We start from the raw sequence: 20345 nt of genomic DNA, 5'->3' as shown, positions 1-20345 counted from the left end.
TCGTCAAAAATGTTTTTGGGACCGCTCATGAAAAAAACACCTATTGCAACATACTTGCCAATAGTACTTCATGAAATATCATTTTGCTAGAATAAGAAATATCATCTGAGATGGTTGATCAAAGCACAAACTTGCCTCGATATGGAAGAAATTTTTTGTGGGGTTTTTAACCACTTACCTATTTTTTCTTTTAGATATATTGATTGGTTAGAAAGATCTACCTTTAAACTAATAGTGCAATCATTTTTTTCTAACTTAAATCTTAATCATTTCTTTCCAAAAATATTGGGCATGTCATTTGGTGCCAACTCAAACATTAAAAAATATGACCAAGTTGTTTCTTCAAAAAATACCTAAATACCAGATAGATAAATCATGAAAACACATTTATTGGATATAATTATATTGATTTGGTATTATGGATATTGAGAATTTTCTCTATAAATTTAATCTACTTTTATATGGCTTATATATATTTTGTGGGGAAGAGATTTTTTTTTTGGGTAATAGGAGCCATCAGTGATGCTGGTTGCTGGTAGGAATCTTAGCTTTTTATTGTTCGGTAATGATTCTTTGCTTTCAATTGTCTGTGATTTGCAATCTGCATATCTTCTATATCTAAATAGGAGCACCCCACCATTTGATTTCTCTAAACATGCAGCCTATCCACAACAGCAGGCTGCCACGTCAGCAGTTCTCCACCAATCAGCCGTGAGTCATGCAGCCCATTCAGCTTAACTATCGCGATAACTTTTGGTAGCCTCCCGCGTGACAGATAAGTAGAAAAAAAAGGTCAGTCGCTATACTCTCCACGCAAGAGTCCATTGCTTGCCAGGCATAACAAAGGGTAATCAATACTTGCATGCGTTGGTTCCACAGAAGATTAGCCATTAATATAGGAAACTGATGCTAGCTAGGTTACGATGCGAGAATTAACGGGACGTGAACAAGGAAACTGCTTCCATTACGATTGAGAATTTATGCTCGGACGACTAGGTACCTTCATCTCCCTGGACAAATAAATCTCCATCGAGTCGCTACAAAAATCCCAACCGATTCTGCCATCTTTCCTGTATCTATACTTTCCATACCAAGCCTTCTACAGAGCTCTCTACGGCCTCCACCGCTCCACGGGCGCGGACGCCAGCGCCGGTAGGCCTAAGCGTGGGTGGGCGACGCCGAGCGCGAGTACCCCGGCCAGTGCTCGCGTACGGCCCAATAGTATATGGACTGATTTTGCACTGAAAGAGGGTCAGGTTTTCTTACCTTTTGCTAATCGGCTCATGTATTTGTATGCAATGGAAAACATAGCGATTGCACATGTATTTCTCTGCAATGAAAAACATAGCGATGCCATCATTCTATTTTGGTTCATTAAATACGTACATGGATTTTTTTTTTGCGGGGTTTACTTCCTTGGATTTTCAAGTGGATTATCTTTATATCTTCCTAACTGACTTACAGCTAGCAGTGCCAGATTGGTAATTATACCTTTTTCGACACGAGGTAACTATGCACCAGCCCTTTTTGTATGATGATGATTGGTTGTTATACTCATATTGGATTGATTATTATTTTTCTGCCATACGATGTTGCGTTTCTACACTGGAGCACCTTCATTCATTTGTGCACCTACAGGCGTGTGTAATCTGGACTATATATGTTTGATAATTTTCTTCAAAATTGTATTCTTCATTTGTAGTGACACCATTGGTTCAATTGCAAAATCTGTCTGAGTGTATTATATACCTTTGGCATTGTGACAGGACTAATGTAAATACTTTTGCCTCTCTTAAATCATCACATTAGTTTTGATTATAACATATTATTGCAGAAGTTACATTACAGAACAATCTCGCATTACTACACCCATGAAGCATCACTATGATATAGTACCTTACATCCTCAAAGTTGGTGAACTGAAACACAACTGCTATGCCATAACTATAGCATCTAATTTATATTCTTATTCTTATTAGGCAGTAGGCAGTTACTCGATAAGATGGAAAAATATATTATGTTCTCTATATACTTTGTTGTGGTCAGTACAAAATAATAAGACATGCATTTTTGATGTCCTAATAGATGTGATCCTGAACCTAAATATTATTTATAATTATATTATGTTTTATAGATAGCTTCCCCTTCAGATTTTCCATGCGCATTACAGTCACTTTTTACAAATTCCCGCCGCCACGCGCGGTGTGTCTTCTAGTTTAGTTTAGAGTCAAGATCCAATTCCTTTCTGTGGATCCAATATTTTATTTCTAACGATTTGTTGTACTGCCATGATTGAAAATGAATAGATTCAAAGTTTTCCCGCAAAAAAATATATCAAGAAAGTGCTCTAACAATTTTCTGCAGTTAGACTATTAGAGTACGATAGGTAGGCAAACTTTGAGCTGGGTTAAAAAAGACTGCTCCCATCCACCCCTCTAAGGACTGAAATAGTTATAGCTCTAGCCCAGTCCTTATTGTTCTTGGATATTATGGTTGAGACATTTGTGCTAAGGTCTATATTAGAGTACTAGTATATCAATGGAAATACAGTCGAAGGGTCCACTCATAGGAAAACCCAACCTTTCCCGCATGCGGCACTAATTATTTTTAACGTCTAACTAGCGCGGAGAATCCGGCCGAACGGTTACGCAACACTTGGGCGCCTGGGCCAAAATTCCGCTTACCAAGGTGCTTCTATTGAACCACACTTACGTAAGCTGAAAAAGGGAATAAAAACTTAATTCATGTTTCTCACAAACCTCTCTTTCATGTTGGCGAAAGTTTAGACGTTTCATTTCAGTTGCAGCCTCTCTTTCATGTTGATGATTCTTGGTGATCAAGTCATAAAGAGCAAGAGTACAACGACTGTCAAACAATTGTGGCTGGCCTACCAGGAGAACCAATTTGGAATCGGGTAAAGTTCTACCATCACTCAAAGATTGTCATGTAATACGGAGGGTGGGCTTCTTCAGGAAGCGGTCATCCGGCGAGGTCCTCCTTCGGCTCACATACAAAGCATATGTTGAGGACGAAGAGGACGAAACGGTGCAGGCCAAGTATGCCACGGGTAACAATTTGGATGAGGACACGTTGTACTTTGTCCAGCTCGACCGTGCCAGGCGGGGCGACCTGTTGGCCGTGCTGCTCGTGAGCGAGGAGTTCTAGGGCATAGTGTCGCCGGCTGAGAATAGGAGAGGAATGCTGGGAAAGGCTGAGGAGGTGAAAACCGGCGATAATGTCATCGCCGTTGGTGCCGCCTCTGTTGACACGGACTATGCCCAGTAGCTCCGAAGGTGAATTTATTTTTTCTTTGTGAATCCACTGGGAGCTTACTTGTCTAGAGATGACTTGGAAGCCCTTCTTCTTTGATATAAGTGTATATTCCGTTTTTCTGGAGCCTGGAATTTTTGCTGTTATTTTCTTTAAAAAAATCAGTTTTAGTTTCCGTGTGTATATCTTTATATAGAAAAAAGGAACCATCTGTAGTATTTATTAATGCTAATTGATCGATACTACTAATTGTTTTCATTAATTAGATGGATATCAATGGGGATGTAGCTCAAATGGTAGAGCATTTATGACGCTAATAAAAGGCAGGGGGATCGATACCTCCCATCTCCAATTTATTTATTTATTTGTTTTGCTGCAGAAAATTCAAATTTTATTTTAACGTGAACAAAAGAAAGGAAAAACTGTGTTAGACGCTCCATGGCCTTCTGCCTCGACCTTTTAACTGGGCTGGAAGGAGCGGGCCCAGTTAATTTAACAAAAGTATCTTTATTTGGGCCGGTAGATGGAATTTAGTATCAACACTGTATCGTATCGTGCCAGTGCAATAGTCCCATGACTGCCTAAAAAAAAAGTCCCATGACTACGCACATGCATCGTTTTCTTCATGACTATGACTAGGAGCTAGTCGATGAAAGTTCCAAAAAAAAAGGAGCTAGTCGATGAAGAGAAGAACCTTAGGCGGCAGCAACATTCCGTCAGGAGTCATCCACGTTGGATCCCACTGGTGGGTTGGGAATACAAGTAATAGAGATTTTTTCCCCCTGATTTAAAAATCATACTTTCTTAAAAAAAACAAGGTGTGTCGTTTAAGATCACGCAACGCAGCCCCATCCCCAATACAACCTAGGGTTTCTCCCCCGTCATCATCGTCATCCTCCTTCGCCGGTAGATCACCGCCTCCTCCTCTCTGACTCCATTGGCGAGGGTGTGCGGGGAGTCCCCGATCTACCGGTGGAAACAATAGGTCTCCTCTTTTGGGCCTTACGTAGGTCTCCGTTCGTCAGTGGTGAGATGATGGTGAGGCCGTCCGCGTGGAATAAAATCTTCCCCCCTCATCCTTGTTTCGGCGATACTTCTTCGTATCGTCAGGAGGCGTGTTGAAGATTGTGTGCCCTCAGATCTGGTTCTTCGGGGTCCCGCATTCTCTTCTGCAGGTTTGTCTCGGTTGTGCTGTTTGTGGAGTGGAAAACGTGGGTGTGCGTGCTGGTCCTCTATCTTCAGTTCCGACAAATTAAGGTTGGTCAAACATGGCCTCGTAGGGGAGCGAGAGAGATTTGTGTTCTCCGACTATGTTTTGCCGGAACCGGGGCTTTCTAAAGACCCTCTCTTTCTTTCTTTTTCCCTGAGGCGGTCATTTGCTACGCCGATCGTGGCTGCTGGCATCTTCTGGTCTACATTATGACTTCCTTGTTGCTGTTTTTACAAATTCCTGGGTTTAAACAAATTTGATTTGTTGAGACGGAGGTTCAGAGGCGGCAGCATGATTTGCTCACGTGCGCATGCCCGATGAATGTATGAAGAAGACTTCGACACCCTCGAGGATTTGAATGTATTTTCTGTTGGTCGAGTCTCAATCGAACGACAGCTCATTCATTGGGAGTCCTTTCCCGCGAACGTTCGCCAGTTAGCATTACCGTAAAGTTTCTATTTAGTCGGGAAGGAAAACGATCTTCTTTTTTATTTGCATGACTGGTTTTCAAGCAGGGACCCACGTGTTCCCGGCATCAACTTTTTTTAGGATATGAAGTAGCGGCCACGGAAGGAACGTACGACTTCCAGTCTCTCGATCGAGATAGGAAAACGTAATAGTATATAAGTAAAACCTTAGCCGGCACCTTCTATCGCCTCTCCCGACGACCCGACGCCTCGTCAATGGATCCTTCCGCGGCGACCGACGCTTCCTCCTCCGCCGCCGGCACCGAAGCCATGGCTGGGATGAGCATGAGCCTGGACGAGCGGCTCGACCTGCTGATGAGCATCGGGGAGGAGTGCATCCAGGAAGACGAGCTCAGGCAGCTGCTGCAGCACAAGCCCGTGCCCGTCTGCTACGACGGATTCGAGCCCTCCGGCCGCATGCACATCGCCCAGGTTCCCTTCCACGCCGTATTCTCTTGTCTTCTCCCCTCATAACTTGGGATCGTCCAGGAGGATTCCTTGACCAGCTAATTTAATTATACCCAAATTAATTTCAACAAGGTTAGCACGTACTTAGCATGATATCACCTAGCTAGCTGGGTGTTTGCACACGTACGATTATTCATTATTGCATGCCTAGCTTAGTTTTTCCTGCTATATATGCATGTGCTGATTACAGATCTTGCTAGTGGTTATTGGTTGAACTGCTTAGTAACCCAAGAAGAATAAGAAACTCAAAACACCTGAAAATCACTAGTGAGTTCGTAGTTGGTCATGGATAATAACCAAGACTAGAAATATTAGTGAGTTCACTTCTCCTTTGTGGTACTAATAAGAATACACAAGCTAGTATAAATAAACATTTAATCTTACACGTACGTGCCTTAGCAATTCTTGGGTGTGCTTCCACAATGATGATCCATGCCAGTACAACACAATGAGATTGGTTACTTTATAGCGATGTGTGAGCCCTAATGAAAAAAAAAATATAGAGCGTTATAGCTTCCTTTTGAGCAATGTCTCGCTAAATGAAATCGTGTACAGTCGTTGGCTATAACGTGATATAGCTTTGTTTTAGCGTGATATAGCATCGTTATAGGGGGTTTTAAGAGCTGCATCGTTACAGGCACACAAATCGTTCAACTTGCAAGACCTGAGCAGGACATATACATTCTCATATATTCTATCCACAGGGTATTGTCAAGACAATTAACGTTAACAAGATGATCAGAGCGGGATGTAAAGTGAAAATCTGGATAGCAGACTGGTTTGCGCAACTAAACAACAAGATGGGCGGCGACCTGGAGAAAATCCAGGCCGTCGGGCGCTACATGATCGAAATATGGAAAGCGGCCGGTATGAACCTCGACGGCGTTGAATTCCTATGGTCTTCGGAAGAAATCAATAAGCGTGCAAGTGAATACTGGCCACTTGTAATGGACATTGCCAGGAGAAATAAAGTCAAACGAATAACAAGGTACAACCACTTATATATATTGCATACACATTCAAATGATTCTTGGCTCAAAAGCTTTAAACTCTATCCAATATAGATTAGTTATCTCATTTTTCTCCTTAATTACTGCGCACACAGGTGTTGTACGATTATGGGCCGCGCTGACAGTGAGGACCTAACTGCTGCACAGATCTTCTATCCTTGCATGCAGTGTGCTGACATATTCTTCCTGAAGGTTAGTATATTATATTGTAAGCAATCCTCTGTAAAATCAAAGTAGGAATAAGGTTACTGATATTTGCTGATTTCACCCGATTTTGTAGTGTGGTATACTTTTATTCCAGATTTCTGGATTGTGACTCATTTTCTCTTGTCCGTTGCCGTGTGCAGGCAGACATATGTCAGTTGGGCATGGACCAAAGGAAGGTAAACATGTTAGCAAGGGAATACTGCGATGACATCAAAAGGAAGAACAAACCAATTATTCTGTCACATCGTATCCTGATCTGCTGTGAAATGTTTTTTCTGTATCGTGTTTTTCTTCTTATTATCGCTGATATATGTGCCTTTGTGATTATGGTATTAGAATTCTGAAATAGTGGTCCATTGCCAGGCTGTACAAAAAGATTTGTTCCCTAACATAAACCACAGATATGCTCCCCGGTTTCAAACAAGGCCAGGAGAAGATGTCAAAAAGTGATCCAACATCGGCCATCTTTATGGAAGATGATGAGGTTCTCATGTCATTTTCTCTTCACTAATAATCTTTATTTGTTTCCAAAACTTATGACACCTATTTAGTCCATTCAACCTCATTTGGGGTGTTTGAATTTTGAAAGATACCGCTCGACTTGGAATAGTATTGTGGGGTATGGTCTTTGTCTTCCATCCAACATGGGATTTCCATTATTTTAAAAAGGTTCTATCACTTTAGTTTGGTTTGCACTGTATTTATCATTTGTTTATAGTTTATGTTTGTGGTTCAATTGATCTTTTAGATGGCATGTAGTCATTAAGTTATCTCTCTATCAATCTGATTTAACTTTGGATTTATAGACTAACATTTATTTGTCAAGTTTTGCCCTTTTTCTAAGCTGATATTGTTCGTACCCAAATTTATTGCAGGCTCAGGTAAAATTGAAGATAAATCAAGCTTTCTGCCCTCCTCCTCCTCCTCCCAACACTGTTGATGAAAATTCCAACATTGTTGACGGAAATCCATGCCTAGAGTACATCAAATACATTGTTTTTCCTTGGTTTGACAAGTTTGAGGTGGTTCGGAGAGAAAGAAATGGCGGTAACAAGTAATATTCTTTTCTTGGACCACCAAAAGTTTGAAACTCATATTTTTAGAGTACATTATCAGATAGAACCATATAATATGATAATATATAGATGTCTATGCCACCATGAACTATGGTTGTTGAATAAGCACATGGTCATCCCTCTAAGTTATCTATGTTGAAAATTCTGTACTATTGAGATTTTTTTTTTCTGTGGAGTTATAACAATGATTGTTTTTAAACAGAACATTTTTAAGCATGGATGAACTCATTGTTGATTATACGAGTGGTGCTTTGCATCCCGCTGACGTTAAAACTTCTTTGGCTAAAGCAATCAATGAAATATTGAAGGTACAGTTTTTTCACATATTTTTCCAATATTGTCGTGCACTTCTTCACTAGTCATTAACTTATGCACTCTTTGAGCATTACCAGCTTTCGTTTGCTGTTTTAGTTCATTGAGCACTACGTTTCTCATAATTAATTGTTTAGTCCATTGTATTGTGATTTTGTAATGCTTGAGACAGCTTCTGTTGTTATTTATTCTATCATTGCATCACTACGTTTCTCAGTTTGTGTCATTCCTTCCTGACAAATAGTACTAATGTATTGCTTTTATTGTTTGGTGTCAATCATGTGTCCTAGTGAAGCGATTTTGAATCTAGAAACCTTTTTATTGTTTTCAGTCAAGTTCATCTTTTATAGATATAATTTACAATGCCTCATATTTATTCATGTATAGATTTGGTTATGCTAATACGGCTTTCGATTTTTCAGCCTGTTCGTGACCACTTCAACACCAACATTGAAGCCAAGGTTCTCCTCGACACTGTTATGGTACAATATTTGCACCCATTTCCATAGAATGGACGATTGTAAAAAAGAAACTCTGCTACCTGGCTACATACTCACTCTACACACACTAAGACTTACCAATTCATTTCGTCCTCATGCCGCGTGCTCCCGCTCTAAAAATGAACATTTACAACAAGTTAATTACCAGTTGTATTTTGAAGTGGAACTTTGCAGTGGGGGTATATAATAATATTCCCTTGATTGTGCCGAATGAGATTTTGATTTCTATAGTATTAGTATCTTGAACCACACTTTTTTCATGATAACTATTTACCTTTTGAGCATGCTCTCACTGATATTGGATAATGTAGGTGTACAAACTTCATATATTTTTGCCCCATTTGACTCGAGTCACAGTTTTTGTTTCCCTTTTTGAAAAAACAGTTTTTGTTTCCACCACTCTTGTGATTATCACGACTACAAACTTTCAGTGTTCTATATATATCTGTCACTAGTTGTTTTTTTAGAGGAAAGTCACTAGTTGTTGTCGCCAACATTGTTTGATTGCAAGGACACTAATCACTACATTTTCCCTTTTGCAGGAGTTCAGGGCAAGCAGCTGATGAGCAAAGACCTTTCTGACCACTACATGGACAGCCCACCAACATTGGAAGCATGTGTTCTTGGGAGCATTTCTTCAGCACAAATTTTAGCATACTAATACTCTTGTTCATTGTAGTTATGCATCTGAAAAGCAATTTCTGATTATGTTGCTCGGTGTACAGTCTCTTTTTTAGCATAGTGTCAGGTTATATTCCTTGGAAAGGTTCAAACATATGCCTGACATTGTAGCAGAACATTAAACTCAAGATCAAATGGTGTCTTAAGGTCCTTCTGTATTATCTTGAGTGGCAGTTTTGGGCCCTTCTACCATCGGTTCCCACGTCTTCTCAGCAAACTTTTAGCTGGGTCGAAAATGATTGGCCCCCGCTCACCCCTTTAATGACTGAAACATTTGGCTCTGGCCTAGTCTCTAGTGTCCTGGATTTTTTCTGGTTGAGACATTGTGCTCCGGTCATAGAAATTTAACGGTCGAGTGGTGCTTCTGTTGAGTATGCGTCTTCTCAGAAGTCAGCGCTTACATGAAGCTAAGAAAAAGGAATAGAACCTTAATTGATCTTCTGCCACAAACCTTGTTAGTAAAGCTTTTAGACACTTCATTACTCTCCTTCCGATCCGAAATAAATGTCGCAGTTTTGAACTAAGGTTAGTTCATCCTTAGTAAAAACTGTGACATTTGTTATGGATCGGAGGGAGTACCTTTTTTTGCATTGAACAAAGGAACCATCCATAAGTCGTGGTTGGGAAAGTGGGATCAGCCTTGATCCATATACCTCCCATCTGATAAACTGTTTCCTTTTTACCATGTTAAATATATTTTGCCGGCCCTTTTTCTGTAGAATAATAGACCGGTAACCAACAAGTAGAAAACTGTGTTGGGACTGCGGATGACCTTTTGCTGGAGGCTGATCCATATCCCCAAACTCTGTGAGACTGACAAAGATTGTATTGTAAATGCTTATGTAACGAGTTCCCATTCAGTGTGACAAACTATGAGAATTGGTTGCAACATGTGAGACACGGCGCATAAACAAATGGCATATGCAAGAAACACATTAAAAAGACCAAGGGGCGAACCAAATGTTCAGCCGAGTGGGGGCCATGCACCTACTCAATTTCTATAAAACCATTTTAAAACTAGAGATGATACACAAATCTTCAGAATTTATACCATAAAGATATATCACTCGGACTCCCCTGTAAAAGACGGTTCTCGGTACGTCCCCGCAAAAAAAACATCATTAAAAACATCAAGACAACCTATTTTTTACATTGTCCGAGTCCCGGTCTAGATTGACAATACCACGTAAAATATTCTTCTCAAATGCTCCTCGAAGCACCTACTCGTCACAAAATAGTCTTTTTTTCTATGAGGTCACATAATAGTCTGATCATCCTTTTGTTGTTGCCGTGGAGTTTTTGTTTGTGGCTATAGCGATTTTTTTTTATTGTTGAATGGACTTGGGCTTGATTATTCTACAAATATCAAAGGGGATGTAGCTCAAATGGTAGAGCATTTAAGACGCATCTTGAAAGGCAGGGGGATTGATACCTCCCATCTCCATTTTTTTTTTCATTTCTATCTTGGCATGCGTTTTTTTCCTTGCAGAAAATGAGACGTGCAAAAATAATGGACTTTGTTCCTACGCTGTATGGGCTTCTGCCTGGATCTTTAACTGGGCTGAAAGGTGGAGCCTGATCTGTCACTGGGCTAGAAGGTGGAGGCTGATTTTATTTCCTATAATTACAATAAAGTTCGTTATACCCCTAAAAAATAGAAATAAATTGTTTATTATTTGTAACCCAGCTCTCTGCCAACACTGAAGGACAATGTCCCCGCCACCTCCAACTGGACTTGGACTTTTATTTATTGGTCATGTTTAGTTAAGAATAATATTTTTGGATTAGTCTTATATACATATAATGGGATGTAGCTCAAATGGTACAGCTCTTTGTTTATAAATAAGTTTGGGTTGTCAAGAGGGGATTAGTCTCAAATTTATTTATTTATACGTCTTTTTTATCTTGGTGATAGATTTTTTTTCTGCCGAAAATAAGTTTTCTTTGAGGGGTCCTATCCTTTTTACTATTTTTGAGGGGAGAAAGCAATGACTATGCTGACACAGTGAATGATTTCGAAAATGAAATGAGGTTTGTATAAGCAACCATAGCGACAGGCAAAGCTAGGGAAAATGAAAAGTTATGATGGCACTATCTCGGTGAACCAGGGTCTAGCTGGGACTGCAGTCGTAGCTCGGGACGATCAACGAACCGTTATCGGCGGAAGAATTACGAAGTACTCCCTCCGTTCCAAATTAGATGACTCGGTTTTGTATCAACTTTAGTACAAAGTTAGTATAAAGTTAGGTCATCTATTTTGGAACGGAGGGAGTATGATTCTGTCAGGGATCCGTTGTTGGTGATTAAGACGCTGGCTTGCAGGGATGGCATGGCCCTAGCAATCGAAAAGGGTCTCACGCATGTGGTGGTTGAGACGCGTTGTCAGACTGTTTGTAACCAGTGGATGAACAAAGCCTATCTCCATCTTTTCTAGGGGTTTAAGTTGCAACATGTGAGCAGAGAAGCAAATGGCGTTGCTCAGAAGAGTGGTAGAGAGGCGCTTACTATGGAAGCGTTTTTGTTCGAGTTTGATGTACCCCTTGTATTTCTGATTGATGTTGTACAGTTGGATTCGATTACGCCTACTTTTTTTTTTTTTGAATTTTCACCGGGGGAGGAGGGGGAGCCCCTCCACCACCTGAATTATATTCATTTGCCTATAAGGCTTTGCAGCCTTTTTGCAAGATGGGTTCAAATGAACCAGAATTACAGGGGGACACGGAAGAAGAGATAAAGCAAAAACAGAATACTCCAAACATACAAACAGGGGAGAACAAAGAGGGAAGACACATCCCAGCACAACACAAAGCACCACCAATGTGATCGAACGGCATTGGCCAGCCGACCAAGCCAAGACATTGCACCATCGACGCAATCGAAAGGCTTCACGCATCCGAGAGTGCACAACGCCACAACACCACCTGTGCCGGGGGTGCATTCGAAAGGTCACGCGAGGCCGAGACGACGCCACGGCGCCTATGTGCCATAGGCGAAGTCAGCATCGCCAAGCAAACAAGACCATGACACTGCACCGTCGACGCAATCGAAAGGCTCCGCGCATCCGAGACTGCACAACGTCGCGACACCACCTGTGCCGTGGGGCACATTCGAAAGGTCACGCGAGGCCGAGACAGCGCCACGGCACCTGTGCGCCACCGCCGTTGTAGCTTGGCATCACCTAGCAGAGAACACACTCAGGAGTGCAGGAGCAAGAACACGAGAAGAACACCCCCGAAGAAGAGCTCAAACCACCGTCGACCCCAACCCGGCCGCACCACCACCATCCAACCGCCAACACAAACACCTCAACGCGGCCAAAGGCATGGCCGAGCCAAGATCACGAAGACAAAGCACCACCTCTCCACTGCTAACGCCCACACGGACCGCCAACGGGACCACCTCAAGCCACTGGTCACCCTAGCCAAGGCAAGCTCAAAGACGAAGCCCCAAGTGGGAGTGTGACGTTGAGCGCCACCATCGCCCGATCCGGGAGACCCAAGATCCAAAGTTTCCTCCGGAGCAATTTAGGAGGGAAGACGAACACCAGCAGCACGACGCCTTCAACAAGGATACGGCGCCCACAGGCACCGCCGTCGTTGGCTCCAACCGAAACCGGAGCCCGGCTTTACGCCGGCAGTGTCACGACCCCCAACCTGCAGCCTGCTAGCCAACCAACACACCAGCAAGAGCACTCGCAGCCTGACCACAGAACAGAGGCCGCCGCACCATGCGAAGCCTCCAGATCGGGAGAGCGAGCAGAGCTCGATCTAAGAGGCAGCGAGAGCTGCACCTGCATCACGCCGAGTCCGCCGCACACCTCGTGCGTAGAAGCCCAGCGCACTCACCCCACCCATCCCGAGGTCCAGCTCACCGGAGAGAGCAGGAATCGGCAGATCCGTCGCAGAAGACAGCAGACGCCCAGGCCCGCCGCGGCCGTCCAAGCCGAGGCAGATGGCTCCGCCGCAGCCCCACGCCGCCCTCACGGCCGGGGGAACGACCAGCCGCCACGAACGCCGTGAGGCACCGCAGGCAGCGGCCCAACCCGCCAGATTGGGAGGCGAAGCGCATCGCGCGGGCCAAAGATGGCCGGAGCACGGGACGCCCACCCCCCGCCGCAAGCACCGCCACCCTCCCACCGCCACGGAGCACGAACGGCGCGCGCGGAGGAGCGCCGCGCCGCTGCTGCCGCACGAGTCCCCGCTCGCAGCCGGGCCGCTCCGGCGCGCCAGAGCCCCGCCGCCGCCGGATTACGCCTACTAATGAATAAAGAGCCTGAAGGGCGGATTCTCAAGAAAATAAACTGAGGTTGCGAGGAGCGCTTCGCATGTGGCCACGCGTGACATAACCATGGGAAATTGAACTTGGTATTGATTATTTTTAGTCAAAAGAATTAATTGGAGAGTGGCATTTTGGCACATGGAAGCGCACGCTCCTGGTATTGAAAATGTGCTTTAAACATATTTTGAAATATTAAAAAATTCAAACAAAAACTTGACACGTACATCTTGTTATTGTACATGCTCATAAAGTCGTTTCACGAAAAACCAATAACTTATGTGTCGCGTGTGAAAAAGACAAAATCCAGTGTTAAAAATTACTTTTCACAAGACATCCTTTTGTCTTTTTACACAAGCCACAAAAAATATCAGTTTTCTCCAAAACTTGACGTGTATACATATAATGTCGAGATATATGCGCCAAATTTTTGTTTGGAATTTTTTTCACACTTTAAAATATAATTTTAGCGTGCGCTCCAGGAAGCACCAACGGATTTCCAATATTATATTGGATTAGTCTATCAATAGATATTAAAAGGCAGGGGGATCGATACCTCCCATCTCCAAATTATATTTTCCACCTCCGTTTTATCTTGCCGATATAGTTTTTTTTCCCGCAGAAATATTTTTGTTAGCGGTTTCCCGGCTTCGCGCAGAAAATGTGACGTGCAAAGAGCCGAAAGCACATTCTTCGGACGCTCTATGGGCTTCTCCCTGGATATTTAACTGGGCTGGGTGGTGTAGACTGGTCCACTTCGGAATAATCTGTAACTGGGCTCGAATGTTGTGGAGGCTGATATTTTTTTCGTGCGCTCCCGAAAACCTCTCCATTGCCGAGTTCTACAGTATGTTTTTGCAAGTTTTTATGACTGACACTCGCATTCTTTTTGTTTGCCAACCTCCTGATAGAAAGCACTCGGTAAACTCCGGCACTAGCCAAAATTGCCGATTGCTGTTATAAGAAATATAAAGAGCAGTTTACTTATTCATCGAGGACACTACATTTGAACACTACAACAAGGCACCACACATAAACATAAGCTGCAAATAAGAAAGAGAACACTACATCAAGGCACCACCGGCCGGCGGCGGGCGGCAGAGTCATGCATCTGACCAGGTGATGCCGTACTCGCCGACCTCCTCGCCGGTGATGCCGAGCGCGTCCCACACCGCCTGGGACGCATCGACGACGTTGTTGCGGCATGGCGGCTGGAAGGCGTGCTCGCGGTCGCACCCGTTCAAGGAGTCGCACTCGTCGACGACCTTGGCGAGCACGGACCTGCCGTTGGCTCGGATCCGGATGCGGTCGCCGCAGCGGGAGCCCCCGGCGTACCACCCCGTGGACAGCGCCACCACGCGCTCCGAGTTGCGGTGGAACACCTCGTCGCACGCCGACGGGTCCCCGCCGTCGCCGCCCGCGTCGAAGTCGTTGAGCGTCATGATGGCCCTGGTGGCGCCCGCGACGACCGGCGGCGAGCACCGGTACGTCGGGTACGCCTTCCCTGCCTCGCAGCAGTCCTCGCACGCGTGGCCCTTGCTCGGCCGGAGCGTGCCGCTCCGCCTGCACTCCTGCGCGCCCACGGTGGCCGCGAGTGCCAGTGTCAGCACGACGAGGCAGCTCATGGTCATCTTCTTGTGAGACATGGGGTTGTGTTGGCTCCTCGATCGTGAAAGAAAGATTGCACCAATGGCTGGCATTATATAGCTAGGATAGGATGCGTGTGGTCGTGTTCTTGCTTGTTTGGGGTGGCCATGCGGACATAAAATACAACAAAGTCAAACTGACGTGGTGATGGGGAGAGGACACCACACTGATGTGGATGCGAGAATCCAAAAATTAGTACGTACCATACTAGGCCTGTCGTTATGCTACGGGGTAATTCTATAAATTTTTGGATACTCATTGAATTTGAACTGTATGTGTTTGGTTCGTCAAGAGCGAACAAATATGAACTTGCTTGTATGTTGGGGCAACACATATAAAATCTGGATTCCTATAAAATTATGTAGTGGCTAGCTTTCCTTTGTGCTAGTTGACTTCTAAATTTTATATTTATTTTGTTATTGTTATGCCACACCACTCGCTAATTATGTAATACTCCTATGCGGTAAAGATTTGCCCTAGCTACGTCCATCTTTCTTTTTTGAAGTAAGACACCAAAAGGCATCTTGGATTTGATAGTTATCAAGAAAAAACAATAGCCAGTACAATGAAAGGACAACTGAAAGTATGACTATCAATTAAAAATACAATTACAATAAAAATTATAATAGTCCTCTTATTTCTCTAATTGTATTCCGTCCGTTGGAGATTAAAAATTACACTAAACCAACGGTAAGGAAAAGGGATACATGTGAATGCCATCGCCATGTCATGCATTAAAGACCGCAATAGCCACTCACCGTTTCAGACGATATCTGGAAATCATTAAAGAAAACGGTTATAGCATTACCCCCACGTACTACAAGCTTGCAATCCATCACCACCGGTCTAGAGACTTGGAGAAACCAAACCGTACCGCAAAACAACACGAAATAAGACATTGAATTAAGTTGCCACACGAATAGCCAATATATTGCTCTCTTGATAGACACGCCAACTACCAAGATCCGGAGAGAGCAAACAAATCTGGCGGCAAAAACTCTCACATGCCCTTCGTCTGCAGATTGGACGTCGTCGAGGTAAGAAATTAGAAAGACCTTATTCCAACACACCATCACCGCCACCACCTCGTCGATGCCACTAAGGAAACAAAACCTAAGGAAAATAGAAATGAAATGGCGGGTACCCACTCCTCTTGCCGCAGACGTGGCCTCTGGGGGAGAGGAGTGGGACCGACATGGGGTTGGGATGAGGTCATACGTGGCCTCATGGCTTCTGGTTTTTCTTTTGCCTTAGCTCCATCCTGATATAGAATATCCGGTGGACACCAAGTTACAAAGAAAACTTTGTGGAAACCATGTTTTAAAGTTCTAAAAAGGTATTGGAGATGGTTTCGCTGGAAAAATAAGGGGTTGGTGTGAGTTTTGTGCTGCACTTGTCTGCTTCCCTATCTCTCTAGTGCCCTATGAAGCACCGATACGTCAAGATCAGCTGTATCGGCATACTATACGTGACCGATACTCTGATACGTCTGATACGGCTCCGATACGGGTATCGCCAAAGTATCCCGATTTTTGATTTAAAAAGAAAAGAAAATAAACATGATACGGTGGTGACACGCTGTGGACATGGCCGGGATACGGCAAGCACGTCGCCGGCAGCCCTGAGCCCAATAGAAGCCCACAAGCCTAACCTAACATCAGTTCTCTTTCCTTTCTGTTCGACCACGAAGGATTCGATCTGGCGACAGCAGGCGGTGCGCTGCCGCCACCGCGCCGCCTGATTGCCTGAAGTAGCTCGCCGCCGCCGCCTTGAATCGCCTCTCCACCTGCCGGCTCGTCTTGCCTGGAGTGACTGGAGTCTTATCTGTCGCCAGCAACAACGAGGTATGATTCCGTCGCATCCGTGCTTGGCTGCTTGTATCCTGTGTGCTTGGCTGCTGGCATGTGCCGTGCTGCATCTGTCTAATTACCTGTACTTGTGTTCGGCTGATCCTCTGAACTTAGTTAGGCTGGAGAAGCAGACTAGCACACATATATGCATCTCCATTTATCTTGATAAGCTATGTCTACTGTCTTGTTGAAGCATTGCTTACTGATGTTGCTGATGCCTACTGTCTACTTTCTAGTGTATTCTGTACTGTCTATTGCTTACTGATGTTGCTGCTTACTGTCTACTGCGAAGGAAAATACGACCTGGCATCAAGCCAATCTTCACTTGGTCGTACCGCTACGGAGGGAAATACGAAATTGACAAAGTCTAATATCATATGACGTATTTTCTATTTTGCATACAACATGAGGAGTTGAGGACCTTGATGATCATTCAGGGCTTGAAAAGAGGCATGGAGGCAATGAGGCAACCAATTTGATCTCATCTCACACATTGTATTATGTTTTGCCTTTAACACATGTCATTTTATTAATTATTTATATATACTCGACGTATTGTTGTATTGTTGTTTTTAGAAATTGCCGTATCCCGTATCGCCGTACTCGTATCGCCGTATCGGTGCTACGTAGGTGGTACGTTGTGGTGCCGATGTGGTTGGTCAGCGGGCCAAGGTCCGGATGAGCTTGTGGCGATAGATCGTGGCCATGGAGTAGTTGTGGTGAAGATTAATTGTGTATTGTCTAGGGCCGATGGCCATGACCAGAATTACCATCGACGTACATTTGTGATGGACATGTGGTATTGCCAGAGCGTCTCCAATGTGAGATTTTGGCGGTACAATCCTCTCTTGCCGGTGCTCTGCGACTTGTGTCACACATATGTCGATGAATGTTCTTGGCTACACATACAACTCTTTGGCGGATGGACTACTTTCTCAGGGTGTGCACGGGTTTCAGTCGCGTGGTTGTGTCCACGTATGGATCATGTACACTTGCATCATCTTAGTTCGGTCAGGAGCTGCTCGATGTGGGTTACCGTTACTCTGTTTTCTTTTTCTTTTGGACTTAGCAATAAAATGTCTTTTCTGTTATTAGTGATAAAAATAACTTATTAAATCTCACTTATTAGCCTAACATGACTGGTGTGGACTGGAGATCCATTTGTCAGCAAAACGAGAGTGAATTGCAAAAAACCACCACATTTGAAGTTCTTATCCGGAATTGCCACCATATTGCTTGCGCGCCCCAAAAATCTACCTCTTTCCTTGTTAATTTTCTCAATAAACACTGATGGCCGGTTTGAAGTGATTAATCTGATTTCTGACAGCCCGGGCCCGCTGTAAGCGCTGGCGTGGCACACAATTGTCAATATTTTTTTGTTGACCTATTATAAGTTAGACAAAGGGCCCACCCGTCAGCCACCCTTACCTCTCATGCGACTGGGTCGTCGCCGGTGAGCCCGCATCAACACTCCCGCATTGCCAGGGGCCCCTGCTCACTCCTCCGATTGGGGCGTCACTGGCGAGCCCGCCGCTGGCAGCTTCGCCTCCCTCTCCTCCTCTCCTTCTCTCTCCCCAGCACCTCCTTCTCAGGTTGTCCTGCATCGGGCGCCGTCTGCATCAACACCGCCTCCCGACGAGCAAAGCCCCGCTGTGGCCCTCCACCATTCTCCCGCTCCTCTCACCCTCCTCATTCTACCCACCTCCTGCGCCCGCTCTCGCACGGGCCGCCATGGCTACAGCTCGGCAGAAGCGCGCGCCGCCGTGACACACGGCCCTGCCATGGCCGTCTCCCGCCACTGCGCCGTGAAGACGATGTGTCAGCCTTCCAACCAAGGATGATTGCGTCACTGGCTACCTGGCCTCTTGTTGCTGTCGGCGGCGACCCTGCCTGGCATCGGGCGGCGGCCTCACTCGCGACTGCTTGGGACGACCTGCACGAAGGCGGCAGCCGTGCAACTTCGGAACGGTGCGGGAGGCGGCGCGAGACGACTTACATGGATGCATCGGCCACGCGGCTCGGGGACGGCGCCCTCCTTGGTGCGGCAGTAATTGGCGGGCCGTGCAGCAGCGCGAGCTTGAGGGCGGCAACAACGTTGGATGCACCCAAGCTGTTTGATGGAATGCCTCAAAAGAGAATAAGAAGGTTTGGGAGAGATAAGGGTGCTGACAGGTGGGCCCTCCGTCCAAATTAACAGGTCAACAAACGATGTTGACAATTTTGTGCCACGTCAGTGCTTACAGCGGGCCCAGGTTGTCATAAATCAGATTAATCACTTTAAACTGATCATCAATGTTTATTGAGAAAATTAGCAAGAAAAGAGGTGGATTTTTGGGGTGCGCAAGAAATGTGGTGGCAATTCTGGATGAGAACTTCAAATGTGGTGGTTTTTTGCAATTCACTCGTAAACGATGGCCAAGCAAGGGTGCACATTTTGGTCCCATTCGTCCTTTGTGAACTTTGGTCTTAAACCAACGCATGGCCCACATCTCTATTTTCTTCACTCATTTTTGATCTCAACACACTCTACCGGGTGGCAAGGCCGGTTAGCTATCTTAATACCTACAATTAAAGAAAACACTCTTAGTGGTTATTTGCATAAACAAAACCTAGTGACCAGTTTAACAAAAACATATTTTACTCCCTTAGCATTGTCATTCAAACAGTCCCTTAGTATTGTCTACAGGTCCTAGTCTAGATTGCCAATACCAGGTAAAAAAATGTCTTTTTCTAGAGAATAGAGAATATCAAATCACAAAGTTGTCCTAAAAGAGTCCAATATTCTATTTAGTGTTACGGTTTTTAAGCATTTGCGTAATTTTGTTTATGGCTATAGTGATTTTAGAGCCACGGTTTTCGCACAAGACGTAACCTTGGGAAATTGAACTTGGGATTTCCTCGCAAAAAAGAATTGAACTTGGGATTGATTGCTTTTATTCAAAATAATTAATTGATATTAATATGAGCTTGGATTAGTATAATACTCCCTCCGTCCGGGTTTATTGGGCCCGAGAGCCATAGATGGTTGTACCATTTTATTAGGCCCGTACATTAATTACCTTGCTTTATTACCTGAAATCTCTCCCACCCATGCATCGTTGCAATGGAGCCAACGCAGGAACCTTGCCGATTGGGCATGCATGCAGGCTGCATGCGCACGCCGGCCGCATGCGCACGCCGGCCGCTGCATGCTCTGCTTTGGTTAATGGGGCAATTTAATAGGGCAGTTAGAGAGCAAATTAAGCAGATTTATTTCCTAAATCTCAACATGCGTGTATCTCCTTGGTCTTTGTGTTGTGGCTTAAGGGCCCAACAAACCCGGACGGAGGGAGTAGATATCAATGGGGATGTAGCTCAAATGGTAGAGCATTT

General features: G+C 44.5%; 2 protein-coding genes across 2 annotated transcripts; one reads left to right on the top strand and one right to left on the bottom strand.

The window, feature by feature from the left end:
- Positions 1-5072: 5072 nt before the first annotated feature.
- Positions 5073-9346, top strand: LOC123135241 (tyrosine--tRNA ligase 1, cytoplasmic). Its single transcript, XM_044554304.1, has 9 exons — positions 5073-5379; positions 6120-6403; positions 6521-6617; positions 6773-6878; positions 7034-7116; positions 7508-7686; positions 7911-8016; positions 8443-8502; positions 9063-9346. Exons 1-9 carry the CDS (start codon positions 5164-5166, stop codon positions 9081-9083), a joined length of 1152 nt encoding a protein of 383 aa, XP_044410239.1. The 5' UTR covers positions 5073-5163; the 3' UTR covers positions 9084-9346.
- A 5081-nt stretch (positions 9347-14427) lies between these two features.
- Positions 14428-15130, bottom strand: LOC123135240 (putative ripening-related protein 1). The gene has a single exon (XM_044554303.1). It carries the CDS (start codon positions 15120-15122, stop codon positions 14580-14582), a length of 543 nt encoding a protein of 180 aa, XP_044410238.1. The 5' UTR covers positions 15123-15130; the 3' UTR covers positions 14428-14579.
- Positions 15131-20345: the final 5215 nt, after the last annotated feature.

This window comes from Triticum aestivum, chromosome 6B (genome assembly GCF_018294505.1).
Source record: "Triticum aestivum cultivar Chinese Spring chromosome 6B, IWGSC CS RefSeq v2.1, whole genome shotgun sequence".
Taxonomy (NCBI): Eukaryota; Viridiplantae; Streptophyta; class Magnoliopsida; order Poales; family Poaceae; genus Triticum; species Triticum aestivum.
Note: the sequence above shows the minus strand (reverse complement) of the source record. Positions and strands in the feature narration are given on the sequence as shown.